At 49.3% G+C, this 13,332-nt stretch overlaps 1 protein-coding gene across 2 annotated transcripts in view; it reads left to right on the forward strand.

Moving 5' to 3' along the window:
• The window catches only part of RFX4 (regulatory factor X4), a 152,814-nt gene that overhangs the window by 92,004 nt on the left and 47,478 nt on the right, over nt 1-13,332 (forward strand). For both annotated transcript variants that reach the window (XM_056118722.1, XM_056118721.1), the window contains exon 9: nt 11,862-11,962. In XM_056118722.1, the coding sequence (XP_055974697.1) occupies nt 11,862-11,962 (101 nt within the window). The remainder of the gene's footprint in view (nt 1-11,861; nt 11,963-13,332) is intronic.

A 13,332-nucleotide genomic window follows, 5' to 3' on the forward strand; every position in this document is an offset into this window, starting at 1 on the left:
GGAAGAGTTCCCATATTGATCTTCAAAAAGGCTAGACCAGATACCAGAGCATAGTGGGGTAGGGCACCTGCCTTGCATGGGGCCAACCTGAGTTTGATCCCCGACACCATATATGGTGCCCCAAGCCCACCTGGAGTGATTCCTGGGTGCTGATCCAGGAGGAAGCCCTGAGCATCGCCAAATGTGGACCCTGAAAACAAAACAACGACAATAAAAGTAAAGGCTAGGCAAATGGACGTCCCCACCAGCAGCGAACGAGGGTCCCTTTCCCCACATTCATGCACGTTTGCATTTTTTAAATTACCAGGATAGGTGGATTGCTCATCTTTCCTTGGTTCATTGAACATTTTATAAAAAGTGATTACTATTATCCACTTGGGTCGGCCATGTTGGCCGCTTGCAAGGCAAACGCCCTACCGGCTGCACTATCGCTCCAGCCAGGGGCCTGATCGAGCAAATGGGTGAACAACGGGAGGACAGTGACAGTGACAGTGACGATTATCCACTGCTTTTTATTACCCAGAGAAATGACAATTGTTCCCTAATACTGAACGATTTCACATTCCTACAAGAAACCCCACTTAGTATCGGATTTTCTATAATTATCTAGGATTTTGTTTGCTAATGCCTTATTTATTTAGAATTTCTGCACCAAAAGTTATTTTTTTTTCAGTAATAATGGTTTATTTAGGGGTGAGCAATATGGATTTGTAGATTATTTCCTTTGTGTCTGGTTATTTCTGCTATTCTGCATTTCAGCATGGAGTTTATAAGTTTTCTGCCATTTCTGGCAGAACTGGCTACCTGTTTTTCAATAAATAAGCTCTTGAACATGTGCTGCTGCTCTTACTATTTTTCCTTAGGAAAATTTTTAGGAAAACCATATGTGATGCTGAAAATCAAACCAGGGTTGGCCCTGTGCAAGGCAAGCACTTTACCCACTGTACTCTCATTTCTGTCCACTCTTGATTCATTTATTCAACATATATTTATTGAGTGGGGCTGGAGCAATAGCACAGCAGTAGGGCGTTTGCCTTGCACGCAGCCAGCATGGCCGACCTGAGTTCAATTCCTCCGCCCCTCTCGGAGAGCCCGGCAAGCTACCGAGACTATCTCGCCCGCACGGCAGAGCCTGGCAAGCTCCCCGTGACATACTTGATATGCCAAACACAGTAACAACAAAGTCTCCAATGGAGACGTTACTGGGCCCGCTCGAGCAAATTGATGAACAACGGGAGGACCGGACCAGACATAAAGACTGGACATAGTTATTGAGTGCCTCCACTTTTGTATCTGGTCGAATCCTGAGTTGCTTGAGGTAGACTGGTGACCAAAAAGAACTTGCCAAAAATTTGCTTTATTTACTTGCTTTATTTCTTACATTCTTGTTTAGTAACATAAATATTTTACGTTGGGATTTTTCTATGAACACTATTTTTATTGTAATTAAGATTTTGGTTTCTGGAGCACACTCAGTGATGCTCAGTGGCTACTCCTGTGTCATTTGTTTACTATTATTATGAAGTCATAATAAAATAATTTATTATAATAATAAAATGAATTTTATTTTTGTATTTTATAAATGAAGGTCATTTTCCCTACCCATCCCCATCCTCGAGCACTAGGTTAGTTGTATCCCCTGGATTTTGATGAGTAACTTTTTTTTTTAACTTTTTTTTTTGATGGGTAACATTTTAAAATTTTATTTTCAAAATATTTTGCAGCTTTGTCTGGGGTGATAGTAGAAGTGGGTAGGGCACTGGCCTTGCACGTGGCCAACCTGGGTTTGATCCCCTGAACCGCTTGTGGTCCCCTGAGTCCTGCCAGGAGTGATTTCTGAGAGCATAGCCAGGAGTAAGCCCAGAGCACAGCAGATGTGCTGCCCTCCCTCGATGTTTGGGGAGGTGGGGGGGGGTTGCAGCTTTAGAGTTTGAACTAAGAATCTCAAAAGAGCACTTTAAAATTTCCACTTGTTAGGAACAGTTTTCTGGTTATTTTAACTTTTATTGCTTTGTGATTTAGTGGCATCTTCCAAACTTTTTTCTCTTGAAAGTCTGTTAAATGCTTTTTGTTGTTTTAATATATGGTCAGTTTTGCAACGCTTGGAAAGAAAAGAAGTGCTCTGTCTTCAAGGTGCATTCCTTGAGAAAACTGTTATCTGCATTGTCGTCAATTCTCTTGTTTGTTTTTGGGCCACATCTGGTGGTGCTTAGGGTTCACTCCTGACTCTGTTCTCAGGGATTATTCCAGGATTGTTGGGGGGTTAGGGAGATGAGGGTGTCATATGGAGATAGATCCCTGGTTGGCCTCGTACAAGGCAAATGCCCTACCCACTGCACTATCTCTGTGGCCCTGTTGTCAGTTCTTTATTTTCATCTCTGTAAGACTGAAAGTGAATTGAGCTCTAACTCTCTTATGAACCCGTGTTAACCTGTTTTACCACACATCTCCTATAGCTTGAATTTTGGAAAGCTCATGCCATGTTCATTGTGCATGGTAGTACCAACTATGAAGTGTTATTTTTTTCCCCTTTGAATGTTACTGATGCTTGATTGTTATCCAATGTTTAACCTCCTTTGGACTGTTGTTGTTATTTTTTTTAATTCATGGGGTTTTAAAATTGAATCACCAAATCAACACTAAATCAATCACCAATCAACACAAGTTACAAAGTTGTCATGGTTGTGTTTCAGTATTGCAATGTTCCAGCACCCATCCCTTCACCAGTACACATTTCCCATCACCAACGTCCCCACTGAAGTGTCATATCTTGGCTTTGTAAATTTTCGTTGCAATTTTTGTTTCTTGGCCAAAATCCTAACTTGTCTGATAATCTGGATCATAAATGCCTGTTTGTAATTTGATTTCATTTGCTTAAATACCTCTCTCTCTCTCTCTCTCTCTCTCTCTCTCTCTCTCTCTCTCTCTCTCTCTCTCTCTCTCTCTCTCTCTCTCCTTTTCTACCTTTGTGACTTGTCTGTTGTCATTAACATTCACTGTTTTAAAACAAAATGGTTTCTTTCCCTCCAAAATTTCCCTCTGGGCTCCCGTGTCATCCTAACATTTCCCCTCTGCCAGTCTTGGTAACCACACCTGTCTCTTCTGTCTTTCTGCTTTCCCCTTTCCAAAAATGCCTGTCAGTGGGATGCTGCACCAAGTAGCCTCCAGAGTTAGACGTTCTTCTCCTAGCGTAGCTCACACTGTGGGTGTCAGGGACGGGACCTTTCTATCCATGCATTAGCCAGACTGTTTGCTCTGCTCACCAGCCGAAGGGCATTGGAGTGGTTTCCAGTCTGGGGCCCTTTGGCATCTCTCCCATAGTATCACTTCCCACACAGGTTTTTGTGTGTTTGTTTCCTTTGCTTAAATACCGGGAAGTGGAATTACCGAGTTAAGGGCTGAGTGTAGGTTTCACATTACAAGAACCTGCCAAACTGTCTTTCACAGTGGGTCCCTGCAAACAATGCTGCTTGCGGCTGCTGTGACACTGAGCCCTGATGGGGACTTGGTGTGGGAGCCATCCGCGGGGCTGTATAATGACATCTCGTGGCTGTCAGTTGCATCTCCAAATAGTCAAATGAATGATGTTAAACTAGTTTTTTTAAGGCTCTTATTTGCTATCCACGTATTTTTTTTCTTAAGTATCTGTTCAAACATTTTGCCAACTTTTTGGTCATTGAGTTTTCTTGGTGTGGCAAAGAGCGACACCTGGCAGTCCTAGGGCTGTGGGGCCACTGCAGTGGATTTCCGTCTGGTGATTGCAATAGTTCTCAGCCCAGAGATACTCAGGGGTGACTAGGACCAGAACCATCCCCAGTAGCAGTGTTCAGGGGCCCCCAGGGTTACCTAAACAAGTGGTGCTAGGGAAGGAATTCGAGGCTACACATGATCTCTCTGGCCGCAAATTGTTTTATTTTGTTACTGAGAATTATTTGTATATTCTGGGAATAGTTCTTTATCAGATGTATATTTTGAAAATACCTCCCCCCCAGTCATGGTTTTTAATTGGAAGGAATTATCATTTGAAGAATAGAACCTTTAAGTCTTGTTAACACCCAACTTATTTTATTTAGTGGACTTTTCCTTGGTGCTCTACTAATTCTTTGTCAAGACAGGTTGCAATATTTTCTCACACATTCTTTTCCAAAAGTATTACATCCTTTCCAGAATATAAGGTTTCGTATTTTTTTAAATTTTATGATATTGTTGACTGATTACTTTTCTAGACCTTATTTCAATTGATTCATTTTGAGTTTTTTTGTATGGTATGAGGTATGGAGATAAAGGTTTGTTTTTGCTTTTGCAGATGAAGGTACAAATGGTATAGTACCATTTTCCAAAATGACTAACCATTCTCTATTAATTTGCTTTCACATTTTATGGCATATTGGCCAGATGCGTTCAGTATTTCTGGATGCCCAGTTCTATTCTATTCCCCTCCCCCTCTCTCCTTTCCCCATCCTGCAGTCTGCTGATTACTATAGTTTTATCCTGTCTTCCAGTTCAGTAGTATGAGTTTTCAGTTTTATTCTTTCCCAAAGTTATTTTTTCTAATGATTTTATAAAGCCATCAAAAGTGGGATTGCATTGACTCTGGAACTAAATTTTGAAATAATTGACATTTTCATAACATTGTGTCCTCCAGTCCAACGCCAGGTACACCAGGTGCCCCTGTCCATCCATCCCTTTGGGTTTTGACTTTTGAAGTTGTGAACATAAAAATCTCAGCACATTATTTCAGGCTCTTTGGTGCTATAGTGTTTTTGGCTTTATAAAAATAATGATTTTGTATCATGGTGTTGTATTCAACTCACTCATTCGAAAGTTTCTTTTTTATTTTTTATTTTTGTAGATTCTGATTTTCTATAAGTATTAACCTATAATGTCAGAATAGAGACACTTTCATTTCTTTATTCCCAATCTCTATTTCTTTCCCTCCCTTTCTTATTGTGCAGAATGAGTCCTCAGGTGGAGTGGCCCACTTTGGCCTTGAAGGGAAAGCACTTACTCTTAAAAAAAAAACATGGTGCTGGCCCTAGGATTGTTCTAGATGCCCAAGATCAACTTGACAGATTCCCTTCCATTCCGACTTTGCCGAGAACTTCTATCACGAAAGGTTCCTGAACTTTGTTAAGGACATTTTTATGTTGAGAGCACATATTTTGTCTTCATCATTTGGTTCATGTTATGGATTGTCTTATTTTTCTTCTTATTTTTTTTTTAATTTTGGGTTTGAGGGGCCATATTTCACTCCTAGCTCATGGATCCAAGGATCAAACTGGGTTTCTGCAAGGTGAATCCTTTAGTTCCTATTCTGTCTCTGGGCCCTTGACTTTGCCACTCAGCCTTTCACACTTAAGGTGGGCGCTCCAAGTCAAGGCTCCATTCCATATACACAGAACTGCTAGGCTCCGATTGCTACCGTTATCTTGAGGGTTGTGTTGTCCGGATTCATGCTCTGGCCCAGTTGTGAGAAAACCCTTTGGGTCTGCCCTTATTCCCTGAGAGAGACATCTCTGGTCCCCTGAGCCCTGTAGTATCTCCCAGGCCAGAGCTTGTGGGGGTTTCCCAGTGTTCTCTGCCTTCCTCCTTGTTAGGGTCACATGGCTTCTGCTCCAGGGAGAATGCCTAGGTAGGCTTGATGCTTTGCCATGGCAGGGTTGTGGCTCCTCCAAGAAGCATCTCTAGAAGGAAACTTGGTCTTTTCTGCATCCTCTCAGATCTGCCCCCCAATCCCTGTCCCCAGTCTTTATCACAGAAGATAAGCCCCCCCCTCTCACCTGGTGAGGTCTGTAGAGAAGAGCTGGAGAATCGATCAGAACTTCCTCCCAGAGCTCTCTCTGTCTCTCTGTCTATCTGTCTATATCTCTCTGTGTGTCTGTCTCTGTCTCTATGTCTCTGTCTTTCTCTGTCTCTGTCTCTCTCTCTCTCTGTCTTTCTCTGCTGCTAGCTCACCCTCAACCTTTGGCAATTTGTTGGAAAATTGGAACTCATTTCTTTCTACCTCATAGTGGGGATGATCACGCCCCTCCTCTCGTACAGAGGGGCTGTCTCCAAGTCCTTCTGTCTTTGAGGCACCTGTCTTCCGGGTAGTTCCAGCTTAGGAGGTGCTCAGGGATCACGTCCAAAGTGCTGGGAGATGATGTGAGGGAGACCAGGTGGTGCTGGGATCTAAACTAGGGCCCCCAGCCTTTGTTTTTAAATATATATGTGAGGGCCAGAGAGATAGTGCAGGGGCTTAGGAGCTGGCCTTGCATGTACCAACCCTGGTTTGATCCCTGGTACCACATGTGGTTCTCCAAGCACAAGCAGGAGTGATCCCTGAGCACAGAGATAGGAGTAAGCCCTGAACAAAACCATGTGTGCCCTTAAAACACACACACATATAAATAATAAGGCCCTCCCATTGATCGTCGATTTGCTCGAGCGGGCCCAGTAACGTCTCCATTGGAGACTTTGTTGTTACTGCGTTTGGCATATTGAATACGTCACGGGCAGCTTGCCAGGCTCTGCCCTGCGGGCGAGATACTCTCGGTAGCTTGCCGGGCTCTCCGAGAGGGGCAGAGGAATCGAACTCAGGTCGGCCATGTTGGCTGCGTGCAAGGCAAACTCCCTACCGCTGTGCTATCGCTCCAGCCCCACACACATATATTATATATAATATATATAAATCATACAGACCCCTTTCATCTTTGAGTCACTAAATTCCTTTTTACATGCTGGATAAATTCACTTGGTACTAATCTTTGCCTTCATTTTGGGCTAAAAGCATACCTAGCCTTATAAGAGAACTTCATAAGCTTTTTAAGTACTTCTAATTGTGCTTTACAGGGGTTCACTCATCCGACACATGTCTAGTTTATTGTCAAGTGGTTCACGGGGTAGAAACAAAATGCTAACCCAGCCCTACCTCCTCCCCAGCTGGCTTCTTTTTATAGATGTAGTTGTTGAAGTTTAAGAACTGAGATTTCTTGGGGCTGGAAAGATAAACGAGGCAGCCGGGCCCCAAGAACCATCATGTGCTGGCACCGGGCTGGGCTCTGGGGGAGCCTCAGGGAGGGAACGCATGCTCCCTGCCCTCGGTGACCTGACAGTCGGCCAGGGGCTTGCATAACAACCAGTGTGATCTTTGACTTAGAAATCCAGTGCCCTTTCCATTACATCAGGAAGACAAAGTCATTCACAAGATCAGAGCTGATCCGATGGCTGACGTCGGAGTTTCATGCATCCATCCAGCCCCTAGGTGGTGCTTCCTGTGAGTCAGGCCCAGCTTCCTCTCCGGGCGGAAGTGAGAAGGGCTTCTCCTTTCTTCCTTATTTTGTTGTTTGGGGGCCACTCCCAGTGGGGATACTCCAGGTTCCCTCCTGGCTCTGTGCTCAGGGTTCCCTCCTGGCGGTGCTCAGAGGACCAGAGGAGGTGCTGGGGATGGAACCCGGGCCGGCCGCATACAAGGCCAGCGCCCTACCTGCGGCACTGTCGCTCTGGCCCCACGTTCTTCTTTTGTGAAATGCTCACTCTGCACCCAGGCAGCCCGGGCTGAGACTGTGCTCCTAGCCCCCATTCTCAGACCCACCATTGTCTTCCCAAGCCAGTAAAGTGGATTGAAACTCACAAGACAGGATTCGAGAAATGCCACCACTGTAGATAAGAAAGCCAGCCATCCTCCAATGTGGCCCTCCTCTCTGTTCTTGGCAGTGGGCGTTACTGATGAGTTAGGTTAAGCAGGAGATAGTACAGGGATTGGGTGCTTGCCTTGTGCATGGCCTGGCCTGCCTCTTGGGTCTCCAGCACTATGTGGTCCCCCTGACACTCTCAGGAGCAATCCCCCCCAAGCACAGAGCCAGGAGTAGCCCTATGGCCCCAGAGAGTACCGCTTCTTTTGACCCAAACGAATGAAATGTGATGAGTGACGTAACAGAAGGAAGAAAAAAGGCAAGGGTATGCGTGCGTGTGTGCGTGCGTGCGTGTGTGTATGTGTGCATGAGTGCATGCATGACTGTTGGGGTATGGGCAGTGGACAGGCAGACAAGAGCTGGGGGCAGAGACACAGAGATGACCGAGGACAGAGTCCGGGCACTGAAGCACTAGCTGGGCCACTGATGACCAGGCAGAAGTGCCCGATCTGGAGATGGGGCTCGAATCTGGCTTCTTCCACTTCCCTGCAGACACACCCATACAGACAGCTGAAATCACTTCTTTGGGCCTCAGTTTCTCACGCTCTCAGGGATGAACTGCACAGGCCTGCTGAGTATGGGCTTGCCGTCAGGAGGCAGTGAAACCCTGGTGGGAAGTGCTTGGTGCTGGGTCCGAGGCAGCTGACCTCTGACCTCTGCTGACCTCTACTGCTGATGCAGCTTCATAGTGCTGGCGGGTGGGGGATGGGGGGGATCAGTGGCAGCAGGAGAGTTGTGAGTGGGGAAGTCAGAGGCGGGGAGGGTGGGGAGATGGCCCACAGGGTAAGCGTGTGGTCTTGGCCCCACCAGAAGTGACCTTGGAGCAGAGTCAGGAGTAAGCCCCGAGCACCGCCGCACGTGGCCCCCAAAACAAAAACTTAGGCAAGAGGAAGGTCCCAGATAGACTCTATATCCGGAGGCCACCTGCAAGCATGACCCCCACAAGGACAGGGTGAACTGGCGCCATGGCAGCCTGGGAGAAGGTTCTGCAGTCGTGGGCTGGCCCTGCGTGTGTGAGACCCTCGTTGGGCGGGAGTGGACGCAGGGTCCCTGGTGCATCCCAGAATGCCCGACCCCTGTGAGATCGGCTCAGTTCCTCCTGAGATGCAGGTAGGTGGCGCTGTTGCAGGAAGAGGTGAGTGGGAGGCAGCCCCCCTCCACCTGCTCAGGGGACCCCAGAATAGAGCTGGCTGATTGTTTAGCTGACTCTGCCGCCCGGGGTCCCAAAATAGAACCTATTCCAGGCTGAACCTTCCCTGCCGTTCTTCACTTTACAAAAAAAAAATCGCACGATTGCCCCAGAGGCAGGCAGGCTGCATCTGCCCGCCAGCGGGCTAGCTCTCTGCTTCCAGACGGTGGTGGCCAGTGGCCAGGGCCCCGATCCGGGGATGAGGGTCCCCACTCCGAACTGGGCTGGGTTTCCGGCAGCCACAACTTGGGGGCTCCCAGCACCCCTCCAGACCGTGGACCCTTCACTTCGAAGTTGGACGATGCACGCTAAGAGCACAGTGCCAGAGCTTTGCCTCTTCCAGACAAATGTTCTTTGGGGCGACTCGCATTTCCCAGCAGCGTTTCTTACGCTCCTGCTGTGTGTCACGCCCTCCGCTAGACACAAGGGTGCATATGGCCCTTTTCTTTCCAGAAGACAGACACGGGACAGGCATGGGACTTGGTGCACTCAGGGCCCCTGGCCTCACCGTCATGGCCCCAGTGGCCACCCCCATCCGGCCCCCTTTCACCCCTGGAGTCCCCAAGTCACTTCCCAGCGTGCTGCCAGTCCTTGCCTTCCTGGCATTGATTTGCTTGGTTTGTTTCTCTTTTTTGGTTTTGGAGCCACACCTGGCAGTGCTCGGGGTCGCTCCTGCTGGTGTTCAGGAGTGGGGTGGGGTGGGGGCACCATAAGGGATGCCGCAGCTGGGACCCGGGTCAGTCACGTACCAGGCAAGCACCTTACCCACTGTGCTGTCACTCTAGTTCCTCCTCCTCATTTTCTTTCCAAGGTCAAAATGATTTCTGAAAACAGCTGATAGCACAGAGAGCGTGGGCTGGGGGGTGGGCTGGGGGGTGGGGTGGGGGGTGGGGTGGGGTTAGGGGTGCAGGGACCAGGCATTTCAAATACTGCAGCGACCTGCAAACACATACATAGGTGCTGGCTGGGGCAGGGACCTTCCTAAGGAGAGGAAAGAGCTGGGGGGGGGGGGGGGGGGCGGGGTTGGCCGAGTAGGGACACGAGCTCAGTCATGGCCTGGGACACAGAAAGGAGGAGGATGCTGGGAGTAGAGAGGGGGAGATGGAGGGCTCATGGGGGGCTTCAGAGGGACCAGTTGTGAGGCCTCCGCATCGTTTTACATTTGGGTATGCCTGCGAGTGACTGGCACTCTGCTGGGTGCAGGGCAGATAGCGAGAAGCAAAACAGACACAGGCCCTGCCCTCTGCCTGCCCAGGGAGGGGCCAGGCAACCCATGCCCAAGTTGGGGGGGGGGGCAGTGCAGAGTCCTTCAGAGGCTGGCACTGTCAGGGGGCCTCTGACTTGGCCCCGCGGGCCACAAGTTCCCAGGTTCCTCTGAGAGGGGAGAGGAAAAAGAGGGGAGGAGGTAAGGGGAGATGCTCTCAGGAGGGGTGAGGAGGAAAGGTCAAGTGAAGGTGGAGAGGAAGACCAAGGCCTGAACGGTGGAACGGCGAGGGGGGGGGCAGGAACAGCAGAGGGGGGGCAGGGATGAGGGAATGGGGTGGGGTGGCATCATGGGTGAGGATTTGGGAGCATTGAGGACATTTAACCAGTGGGTGAGGTCCATTGGGGGGAAGCCCCTTCAAGCCTTGTCCCATGGAAGATGGGGAGTGTGGGGTGGAGGGATGCAGGGGGGAGGAGGACAGGGTGGAAAAGGCTCAGGAGACAATGCAGGGGCCCAGGTGAAGGAGGCTGGGAGCTGGAGATGGGGAGAAGCCGCTCCTGGGGAACTCCTGGGAAGAGGGGCTTCTGCCCAAGTGTTGGGAACAGAGGCAGGTGGGCTGCAGGCCAGGTGGGGTTCAGGGCTCAGAGACCTCTCGTCATGTTTCCTCGCCCAGTAGTCCCGCACCTGTGTCCAATCAGATCTTTCAGCCAAACGGCCCAGCTTCCAGGAAGCACACAGGACAGAGGAGCAGGCTAAATGACACTACACAGATGAAATCAAATCAAAACGTGGGACCTTTTAGGAACCAAGAATATGGCATTGCCAATGGCGCGCAGTAGGATTTTTTTCTTAGGACTTAGTGGATAGAACAAGGCAATGTTCTATTTCTTTTTTTATGTAATGTCTAGACCCTTGTTTGGATCTGAGTCGAACCACGAAAATGAAGTCTTAGAGAAATTTAAATACAAATGGGTCTATAGGTAATATTAAGGAATTACTAGTCGTGTGTGTGTGTGTGTGTGTGTTATTTTTTGGTTCGTTTTGCTTGGTGCCCTCCTCACCCCCGCCAAGCTCCAGCTACCCATCCCATCTCTCTTTGGGCTCACTACTCTGCGTGGCGCTTCTGGGTAGCTGCCAATAAGGGATGAGGGGCACTAAATTCCTCTTAAGAGTAGAGGGTGGCGGCTGTTGGGAGGAGCAGGCAATACAGTATGTGCATGTTCCTTGGGGGCCAGAGCCATAGTCCAGCAGGTAGGGTGCTTGCCTTGCACTTGAATGGCCCGGGTTCAATCCCTGGCACCACATGTGATCCCCTGCAAGCCATCCAGGAGTGATGCCTGAGCACAGAGCACAGCTGGGTGCGGCCCCCACAATCCCAAAACAAGAACCAAAGTGTATTCTTTGGGGACTGGAGCGATAGTACTATGGGTAGGACACTTGCCTTGCATGAGGCCACCTGGATTTGATCCCCTACATCCCTTAACATTCTCCTGAGCTCCACCAGGAGTGATTCCTGAGTGTAGAGCCAGGAGTAACCTCTGAGCATCGCTGGGTGTGACCCCTCCCGCTTAAAAAAAAAAACTGGGGCTGGAGAGATAGCACAGCCGGTAGGGCTGTTTGCCTTGCAAACGGCCGACCCGGGTTCAATTCCCAGCATCCCATATGGTCCCATGAGCACCACCAGGAGTAACTCCTGAGTGCAGAGCCAGGAGCAACCCCTGTGCATCGCCGGGTGTGATTCCCCCCCCAAAAAAGGGAAAAAAAAAACCTAAAAAAATATGATTTCTTCTTGCAGTTTGACTCAGGTGATTCGCAAGTTTGCCAAGCAGCTGGACGAGTGGCTCAAGGTGGCTCTCCATGACCTCCCAGAGAATTTGCGCAACATCAAGTTTGAACGTAAGTACAGAGGAGTTTGGGAGCAGAGCCAGGAAGAACGGTGTTTTGGTGCCAGATGTTTGACATTCTGGGTTGATGATGATGATGATAACAACAACAACAGTAATAATGATAATAACTGCTATGTACTGTGCCCCTACAAAGTCCCAGGGAGTCCGACGGGCCCTTTCCCTGCCTCCACTCATTGAATCCTTGTTGATTGGGGTGACAGCCCTCCTCTTGCAGACCTAGGTTGCTCCTGGGTCCTTTCCAGGCCAGATTCTGCTCATGCTGGCCTTCCTTCCTCACCTCATCCTGAACTGCAGATGAGGCTCAGAGAGGCAGGGGAATGTCCGCAGAATCACACAGCGTCACCTGATACTCCTCCCTCTTCCACCTCTTCCCCCCGCCCCAACCCCCCCACCCCTGCACCATCTCTACCCAAACTCGGACATTTCCCAGGAGCTCCTGCTTGGTAATGACTCGGGATTCATGTGCTGAATTTTCTGCGTAATGAGAAAACCAAATGGAGAGCTCTGGTCCGTGTGAGCGTGTGGCTCCCCCGCCATCCCGCGACCTCCCCCTCCCACTCCCCCCGCCGGGAATCTGCCTCTGCCTCTGTGCCCTGTGTGTGGGGGGGCTGTGGCCGACCCACGTGCTGCCCAATTCAAGATGACACGATGTTTAGGCCAACCGACGGTGTTGACCAGGGCCCCTGAATACTGCAGCTTTGGCCTGTCTGGTCCGTGAAAGTGCGAGTGAGGGAGGACGGGGGAAGGGGGATCAAATTACCCAGGCACCGGGCCGGGAGCCTTTCAGAGGGGCTTTGAGGCCGCCTGCGGTGCCCATCACCTATTGATAAAGCCGCTTTATTTCACGCCTCTCACTTCTTTTCTTTGCACCAGCACTAAATTCCACATCACAAAGTTAAAGAAAAAGTAATTAAGGAGAGGGATTAACGATTGATCAGCCTGGAAAATTAGAAGTTCATCTGTCCCCATTCCTCACCCCCCTGCCCCCCCCTCCACCTCCTATATCCCAACCCTGCACGGGTGCGCACACGTGTGCGCACACACACACACACACACGCACGCACGCATGCACACACACACACATTCGTACCCTTCCCCAACCCAACAATGTCTGTGTTGTGGGATATTTATTTATTTATTTATTTATTTTTAGTTCAGAGACTAGTCTTCCTAGGAAGAATAGTCCTAGGGAAGTTTCTTGTTTCTTGACCAGTTCAGAAATTAGTGAGAAGAATGCCCCCTTCCCCTTGACACGATGCTGGCAAAACACCCGAGGCCGAGATGGGGCGGGCCTCGGGGCCTCGTACCTGAGGGTTGCCAGGAGGCAGACTTTTCTCCCCAGTGCCTGACTCCAAGGAC

This window comes from Sorex fumeus, unplaced genomic scaffold (assembly GCF_029834395.1).
Source record: "Sorex fumeus unplaced genomic scaffold, SorFum_2.1 ptg000003l, whole genome shotgun sequence".
NCBI lineage: Eukaryota > Metazoa > Chordata > Mammalia > Eulipotyphla > Soricidae > Sorex > Sorex fumeus.